Genomic DNA, 9,174 nt, shown 5'->3' on the forward strand with positions numbered 1-9,174 from the left:
TCCAAATATAATTTAATACTCTTGTGTGTGTGTTTATGTGACAGATGGAAGCTGGCACTGTTTTGCATGTTTCATAACAAATCCATCAAGACTTAAGTAAATAAATAACAGGACGCAAATTTTCTTTCAAATAATTCTCCCTGTTTGTACAGTCACCTGTCTACACCTGTGTTCTGTCAATTCATCCACTGCAATTCAGGGTCATTATTCTGCTGCGTGTCCATGAAAACTTGAGTTGTATTTCAGTTCTAAGAATACAAATGATCCTCTTTGGGTTCCCCTTTAACTGGAAAAGCTAATAATTTTCCACAAGTTAAATCAAATGATGAGTCTGTTGAGGCAGTGGGCAGAAACTGATTGATGAGGGTCTAATGGCCAAGCCTTGAGTTGTCTGGCTCAGTCTGAAAGAACTACCACCCAGTGGACCTGGTTACCAACAGGATAGACGTGATGAGCATTAGACATAGGTGCAAGTTGGGTGGCGGTACCAACTAGAAATAGTTGGGCTGACATCTACTGGTAAGGGGACTGGACTATGTTCTTTGTGGGAACTTCCCCAGGATGAGAAGCAGTAGGCTGATACTCACAAGGCCCTGAATAAAGATTGCTGTGTTTGAGTTCTAGGTGTGAGTTTGAGTCCGTTAAGTAGGACCTGCTTAGTAAGTCTTGAATTGGTAAGATGGTAAATGGACTTGAGCTAGTATTGTACTTTTCGTCTTCTGACAACTAAATGTGCTTTTACAGTGCAGGTCACACCTACATATTCACACACACAGTCACACACTGCAGCGGGAGCAACTTGGGGCTAAGTGTCTTGCCTACAGACACATCGACATGTGGCTGCAGGAGCTGGGGATCGAACCCCCGACCTTTTGGTAGAGAGACAGCAAAATCTACCAACTGAGCCACAGCCGCCCAGCCAAGTTGTGCCTAGTTGGGTTAACATATAGCTGGACGGCTTTGTTCTGCCTGAAAGAAGTATGAAACTCCCCTTGGGCCCATCTCTCGAGGCATAGATGGTCATTGGGTGTATTGCAGGCAACTGTTTAAAAAAGGCTAATTTGAAACATCACTTCTTGTTGTGGGGAAGGACCTGAGGTTGGACAAACACTTGGATGAAGGAACCTCAAAGAAACAAGGAAAATTCTTTATATGAAAGAATGTGCTTCACAATGGTATAACAAATCACATCAAAATACAGATTAAGACCACTGTTCTCAATTATCATACTTTGTTGTTACTGCAGATAGTCCAGGTCCAGGTTCAGGTCCAGGATCAGGACCGATTCAGGTTCGGGTGACTTTATTTGGACCCGTAGGTAGATTTGTTTGCAGCCAGCAAGATCGACATCCATGGGAACCATGAATCCATGACAATCCAACACCACAATTTCAGAGGGATGCAAAGGTACCGTCTTTGTTTAAATGCTGCTGGATCATCTTCTCTCTGTTTTCCCCCGCCATTGTTGCTGTGCTACAATGCTAGTACTAATGCTACAGTGCTATGATGAACACAAGAGGAGGTCTGAATAGAAGGTCAGCGCTGTGATTTACCTCTGTAACTTTTGCTGCTTTGCTAAAGTGCTCATGATGGATAGGCCGGGTCTTTGTAACATAACAATGAGTAAGGTCTTTTACCTGCTTTTTGTAACATAACAATGAGTAAGGTCTTTTACCTGCTTTTTGTATCATAACAATGAGTAAGGTCTTTTACCTGCTTTTTGTAACATAACAATGAGTAAGGTCTTTTACCTGCTTTATGTAACATAACAATGAGTAAGGTCTTTTACCTGCTTTTTGTAACATAACAATGTGTAAGGTCTTTACCTGCTTTTTGTAACATAACAATGAGTAAGGTCTTTTACCTGCTTTATGTAACATAACAATGAGTAAGGTCTTTTACCTGCTTTTTGTAACATAACAATGAGTAAGGTCTTTTACCTGCTTTATGTAACATAACAATAAGTAAGGTCTTTTACCTGCTTTTTGTAACATAACAATGAGTAAGGTCTTTTACCTGCTTTTTGTAAAGTGTCTCGAGATAACACTTGTTATGAGTTGACGCTATACAAATAAAAATTGATTGATTGATTGACTGGATTCCAGTCCAGGGTGTAACCCCACCTCTCAGCAATCACAGCTGGGATTGGCTCCAGCCCCCGTGACCCCGTGCAGGAAAAGCCGTAGAGATAATGAATGGGTGGATAAAGAACGACAAAACTGTGATTAAATCCTGGAGCTCGGAACATCTTTTTAAATGATCTGGATCTTTAATCATTTCAGTGGATAAGATTATTCAAATATCTGCTGGCTCTGCTCTGTGTAAAACACATAACTGTAATCTACCATGAACACAGTCATGAAGTACGAATGGGATGTGTAACATGCAAAACATCTGATAGACGCAGCTCATCACACACATTATAACCAGCACACTCACACGTTATCACAAACAGATGTTTAAATATATTTGAGGAGGAGACAGAAAGTTTGACAACGCAGGAGAAGGGGGATCACAGAAACTCTGCTTCGGTCGCTGTTTGGTCCTGAAAAGTGATTTACTAAATTTAAAGACGATAGTTTTGAAAGATACTCTGTGCAGGTTCATCCAGGTCTTGGTAAATCTGAAGCTTGACCCAAAGGCAACTGGACATCTGTGATGGTCAGCTGCCTTTGATTCAAGCTTTGAATTTCATGTGAAATCACTCTGGTCTTTATTATTACATCTGACATTCACAAATCTTTCTCCATGGAACTTGAACTTGTGTCCCTCTTTCCTCTTCTTCTCTCCTCCATTTATAACACATGTCTCTCAACAGCACGTTCTTCACTGCTCTTCCCCTGCTTCCTCAACTCTCCTCCAACTCGACCCTCGTTGGAGATTGGACATGCCTCCGGTCAAGAATGAGCTTCAGCGTCCTGACTACTCTCTCCGTCGCCCACATCCTCCGCCTCCCCATCTTTATGCGCGTCCTCTTTCTGGGTTACCAAGGCAGGAGACGATGGCGCTCCACCTCCACAGATGCAACAAGTTCCTCTGACCTCTTCACCTATAACGCCATCGCCACGCAGCTGAGCGAATTGCTGTGGTTCAGTGACGAAACCCTGCAGCCCAAGCATAGGTACATCACCTACCACATGGTCCTGCCACCTGGAGCAGACCCAGGTTCCACCTATCCTACCACATGGTCCTGCCACCTGGAGCAGACCCAGGTTCCACCTATCCTACCACATGGTCCTGCCACCTGGAGCAGACACAGGTTCCACCTATCCTACCACATGGCCCTGCCACCTTGAGCAGACCCAGGTTCCACCTATCCTACCACATGGCCCTGCCACCTGGAGCAGACCCAGGTTCCACCTATCCTACCACATGGTCCTGCCACCTGGAGCAGACACAGGTTCCACCTATCCTACCACATGGCCCTGCCACCTTGAGCAGACCCAGGTTCCACCTATCCTACCACATGGCCCTGCCACCTGGAGCAGACCCAGGTTCCACCTATCCTACCACATGGCCCTGCCACCTTGAGCAGACCCAGGTTCCACCTATCCTACCACATGGCCCTGCCACCTGGAGCAGAACCAGGTTCCACCTATCCTACCACATGGCCCTGCCACCTTGAGCAGAACCAGGTTCCACCTATCCTACCACATGGCCCTGCCACCTGGAGCAGACCCAGGTTCCACCTATCCTACCACATGGCCCTGCCACCTTGAGCAGACCCAGGTTCCACCTATCCTACCACATGGCCCTGCCACCTGGAGCAGACCCAGGTTCCACCTATCCTACCACATGGCCCTGCCACCTTGAGCAGACCCAGGTTCCACCTATCCTACCACATGGCCCTGCCACCTTGAGCAGAACCAGGTTCCACCTATCCTACCACATGGCCCTGCCACCTTGAGCAGAACCAGGTTCCACCTATCCTACCACATGGCCCTGCCACCTGGAGCAGACCCAGGTTCCACCTATCCTACCACATGGCCCTGCCACCTGGAGCAGACCCAGGTTCCACCTATCCTACCACATGGCCCTGCCACCTGGAGCAGACCCAGGTTCCACCTATCCTACCACATGGCCCTGCCACCTGGAGCAGACCCAGGTTCCACCTATCCTACCACATGGCCCTGCCACCTGGAGCAGACCCAGGTTCCACCTATCCTACCACATGGCCCTGCCACCTGGAGCAGACCCAGCAGCTCTCTACAGAAATCAGTCTGTAGAGAGATGGAATAAAAAAAACAGGGGAGGGCAGAAGCTGGGCAAGAAGCCTGATTAGACTTGAGCTCTGCCAGGTTAGGCTGCACGCTCTATCCCCTCCCCCCCCTTCTCCACCATTTCCATTAAACAAGACAGATGATACAAAGAGAACAGGGGAGAGCACAGGCTGCTCATCCAGGGTGCAGCACACAGGACTGTTCAGTCATTCGCTCCAGCGTTTTATTTGCATTAAACTTTGAAGTCAGTCTGAACAATCCTGATCTTAAACGTGTATTTAAATGTTCTGGTTTCACAATCATCCAAATGCAGAACATTAGACGTTAACAGGATATTCAAATAGTGGTGCTGCTGGCTCCGTGCTCTGCTCGGCCCAGGGAACAATAAATGTGAACGATGTATTTACACATTGTAATGAACCGTAACAAGAATCATTAAGTATGAATAGGTTTGGGAACATGGTGTCACCTGATCTTCACACACAAATAGTTTAAGTTCAAGTTATCTTTATTAGTCAAATGCACAACAGAACAGGCAAAGCAGTCATAGCTGGCAATGACATGTTTGTGTTCCAAGCTCTCCTTAACAATGCAAAAATAAAAAAATAGTATAGACGATGAGTAAAAAGAGTAACAACGTACAGTGCAATTAAGAACCAAATATAAATAAACAAATATACAAACAAATACAAACATATACAAACAAATATAATCAACGTATGCTTTGATGACAAAAAGATATTCAAATATATCTGGATAAGATACAAGTGAAGAGTGATCAGAATGAAACTCTGCTGAGGTGAGCGTTAGAGAACAATGAAGTGAACCAGCTGTAGCCATGTCTGCACATACACTTCATTTATTATTTTTGTTGTGTTCAGTACAACCTGATATAAGATGTAATGATCTATTTCAATGTCATCATGGTTGTTTGTGTTGCTTTGTACACCTACGGCACAGAGAAGGTGATTCAAACACTGCTGCTGACCCTGCCATTTGAACTCCCTGTTAGATTTGCCTGAGGTAATTTAGCGTAAAGAGCTAACATTAGCATCGACACGCAAACACACCTTAATGGCAGAGACTCATTCTGAGGCGTGAAGCGGTGAGCGGCAGACGGATCGTTTGGAGACGAAGGAGAAGAAGCTGTGCTGTTCTTTTAAATCACAGATTCCTTTAAGATCATTTCCTTATGTTAAATACTTTGGATTCATATTTTTTCCTACACTGGTCTGACTTGTGAAATCATTAGTTGAAGAGAATGTTTTTAATGTTTCTTTGAGGTCTTTTCTGAGAGTTTGATGAAATCTTTTTCTTTTTAGGCCAAGTGTGGTTTTAGGATTTTAATGTTCTATCCCGTCTCTCTTTCCTCCCCGTGTTCCTTTCTCTCTCTGTTTCCTCTTTAAAGCTTCCACAAAGATGTCAGTCAACTCCTTTTTTTAACGGACTCTGAAGCTCCTTCAGTGAGCGACTAGTGATGCCTTAATGTTCCACTGAACGGCTCAGGAGCTCCTTTTGTTCCTGCAGCAGTCTCATATTTTAATGAACATTTTGTGTTTCTGACTCATGGCTGTACATGATTATTCAAATGGTTTGTTTATTATTTATTTACTTGTTGTGTACTGTAGATATTGTTTGTTGTGTGTATGAACTGACCAGGTGATAAATGAGTTTCCCCGCTGAGGATCAATAAAGTTTTATAGTCTAATAGAAGCGTTGCTGAAGTGACAATAAAGAAGCTGCACACTGCATGTAAATTTACCTGAAATGAGCGTGATCTAGAAACACAGTTAAGCAGTGAGTACAGTATGTTATTCTTCTTTTCTCTAGTCCCTCAATTAAACAACTTTTATACACGAGGGGAGGAGTCAGCCGGCCGTCCAGGCGATGTAAACAAAGTGAAGATAGGACTCTGAAAACTCTGAAAACATGACAGACAGTGGGACTCGGGTGTTACACCCATTGCAGACAGTCATGACTCACAGAGTTATTTTCAGAGGATAGACTGGATTTCTACATTTTAAGACTTTAAGTGGAGTAGAACAATCCGACCTTCACAGATCTGATCCTCAAACGGCGCCCGGGTCAGGAGGTCACAGCTTCCTGGGTCAGGTGACTCTTCAGGTGACTCTTCAGACAGTGACTCTGCGTGAAGGCTTTCTCACACAGGGTGCACTTGTACGGTCTCTCCCCGTTGTGCGTCCTCATGTGGACCTTCAGGTAGACTTTGCGAGCGCACGCCTTCCCGCAGATCCCACAAACGAACGGTTTGAGGTCGGAGTGCACCGTCACGTGGTTATCCAGGTGAACTTTACGTTTGAAGGACCAACCGCAGTCGGGGCAGCGGTACGGTGTCTCCCCCGTGTGGACCCTCATGTGGACTGTCAGAGGCCCCTTGGTGGTGAAGCCCTTCCCGCACTCTGCGCAGTGGAAGGGTTTCTCGTTGGTGTGCGTCCTCATGTGGAGCGTCAGCTGTTTGCTGCTCAGGAACATCTTACAGCAGACGTCACAGAGGAACGCTCGCTCTCTCTCCGTGTGGATCTTCTCGTGTTGTCTCAGCGTCCCCGCCAGTTTGAAGCTCCGCCCACATGTCTCACAGCTGTGCGGCCTCTCCCCGGTGTGCGTCATCTTATGGCGTGATAACGACCTGTAGTCACTGAGCGACTTCCCGCACACGCCGCAGAGATGAGTGTGCGTGACGCGGTGAGCGTTCAGCTGCGACCTCGCCTCGAACACTTTATTACACGTGTGACATTTATGCGTCTTTCTGGCTTCGTGGCGTTTCTTGTGATTCTCGAGCGTCGCCTTCAACGCGAACGTCTCGGGGCAGACGTCACACTCGTACGTTTTCTCCCCCGAGTGCGCCGCCACGTGCTCATTCAGGCCGAGGACGCTTAAAAACGACTCGCCGCAGACGTGGCAGTCCGCTGTTTTGTGGCGAGTCAGAAGGTGTTCGTTCAGCGCCGCCTCAGACGGGAAGCGTTCTCCACAAACGCCACAGAAACTCCTCGGATCGTCCACGTGACTCCAGGCATGTTTGACGAGCGCCGCTTCTGATTTCTGCAAAACGCTGCACACTTTACACGTGCGCTGTTTCTCCGTCGCCTTGAAGCGTCGCACTCTTTGTTTCTTGGTCGTCTTCGGCTGCAGCTCAGCGTCGCTCTCTTTCACCTCCTCCTCGCCCTCGTCTGGTTTCCACTCCTCCTCGCCGCTGTCACCGGGCGCTCTTTGTTCCTCGCTCTCTTCCTCTTTACTGTTTTCAGCTGAGCACGCTCCAAAGTCCTCGTAGAGTTCTGGGATGAACTCTCGACCGTCATCGTTGGCGTGCTCTGTGTCCACGTCTTGTTGGTGCGACATCGAGCTGCACGACGCCTCCGCTCCGCTGGCGTCGACCTCCTGACCAGCGCCGCTGAGGGAAACACGAGAAACAGTTCAGAGGGTGTCCACTGCTCAGCTCCTACATGTCATGTTTTTTATATTTTACATTTTTAAATTCTATTTTATATATTGTAATATCTTCTTCTTCTGTATTATTGAAGTTGTTGTTAGTTCTGTTTTATTTCCTTGTTAATTGTTTAGCACCAATACACCAAGTCAGATTCCTTTATGTGTAAATGTACTTGGCAATAAACCCAGATTCTGATTCTGATCCTGATTCTGATCCTGATTCTGATCCTGATTCTGATTCTGATTCTGATTCACACATGCACCACCCCCTCCCACTGGCTCCTCCCACTGGCTCCAGGTGAATTCTCCTGATTATATCCTGCTGCGTTCTCACATCAGCTCACTCTGACTTTCTGCAGAATAAATACGAGGAGGCTGGAGGAGAAACTCAGAGTGAAGAGAGAAACATTCAGATGTTTGTGTTCCTTATTATTATTATAATAATAATAATAACAGTTGATAATAATAATAATATTAATAAAATATAATAATAATAATAATATAATAATAATAATAATAACAGTTGATAATAATATTACTAAAATATAATAATATAATAATAATAATAATATAATTATAATAATATAATAATAATAAATTATAATAATAATAATATAATACTAATAATATAATTATAATAATAATAAATTATAATAATAATAATAATAATAATAATAATAATAATAACAGTTACCTGGTTTTATCACACGTCAACACAGCGTCTTCAGAGTCTCTGTTTTCTTGGAGAGGACAGATGTCCTCGTTGTCCTGAGGTTCATTTTGTGTCTGGAAAAATAAAGAAGTCAATCTGGGGTTCAAAACCTGAGCTGTAGACATCCAATCAGAATGCTTCTGGTCTGATCATGGTCGTTACCTTGAGGCGGATGAAGAGCGGCAGTGTCTTGGACTCTGTGCAGCTCGAGTGTCCGTCCATCTGTTCTGACGTCACTCTCTTCAGTCTTCTCCTCTTATCACAGGTCAAGATGTCAAAACGTTTGTCTTCTCCACTCAGCTGAGGGAAACTGGACCTCAGCAGGTCCACCAGGTCCTCCTCCTTCAGACCTCGAGGACACGTCAGCTTCAGCAGAGGACACTTCTTCAGAGCTGAGGAAAGACGAGCGTCAGGACAGGAAGAAGAAAAACTTTAGAAACTGACTCCCTGACGTCTGCTGGCTCTGACTCGGCCTGGTTCTGGTTCTCGCTCTGACTCGGCCTGGTTCTGGTTCTGGCTCTGACTCGGCCTGGTTCTGGTTCTGGCTCTGCCTGGCTCTGACTCTGCCTGGTTCTAGTTATGGCTCTGACTCTGCCTCTGACTCTGCCTGGTTCTGGTTCTGACTCTGTCTGGTTCTGGCTCTGATTCTGCCTGCCTGGTTCTGGTTCTGACTCTGCCTGCCTGGTTCTGACTCTGCCTGCCTGGTTCTGGTTCTGGCTCTGACTCTGCCTGGTTCTGGCTCTGACTCTGCCTGGTTCTGGTTCTGACTCTGCCTGGTTCTGGTTCTGACTCTGT

At 45.7% G+C, this 9,174-nt stretch overlaps 1 protein-coding gene across 2 annotated transcripts in view; it reads right to left on the bottom strand.

The window, feature by feature from the left end:
• Nucleotides 1–1,964: 1,964 nt before the first annotated feature.
• Nucleotides 1,965–9,174, bottom strand: part of LOC109976260 (zinc finger protein ZFP2) — a 9,870-nt gene continuing 2,660 nt past the window's right edge. The window contains exons 4-7 of one of the 2 annotated variants that reach the window (XR_010664983.1): nt 8,542–8,771; nt 8,362–8,453; nt 3,173–7,629; nt 1,965–3,071 (exon numbers count right to left, since the gene is read on the bottom strand). Coding sequence is in view for 1 of the 2 variants with exons in the window: in XM_065950278.1 (XP_065806350.1) it covers nt 6,306–7,629; nt 8,362–8,453; nt 8,542–8,771 (1,646 nt within the window). In the remaining variant the exon portion in view is untranslated. Of the gene's footprint in view, nt 7,630–8,361; nt 8,454–8,541; nt 8,772–9,174 lie in introns of both variants that reach the window. The other variant, XM_065950278.1, reaches the window with a different exon arrangement.

Source organism: Labrus bergylta, chromosome 22, assembly GCF_963930695.1.
Source record: "Labrus bergylta chromosome 22, fLabBer1.1, whole genome shotgun sequence".
NCBI classification, from domain to species: Eukaryota; Metazoa; Chordata; class Actinopteri; order Labriformes; family Labridae; genus Labrus; species Labrus bergylta.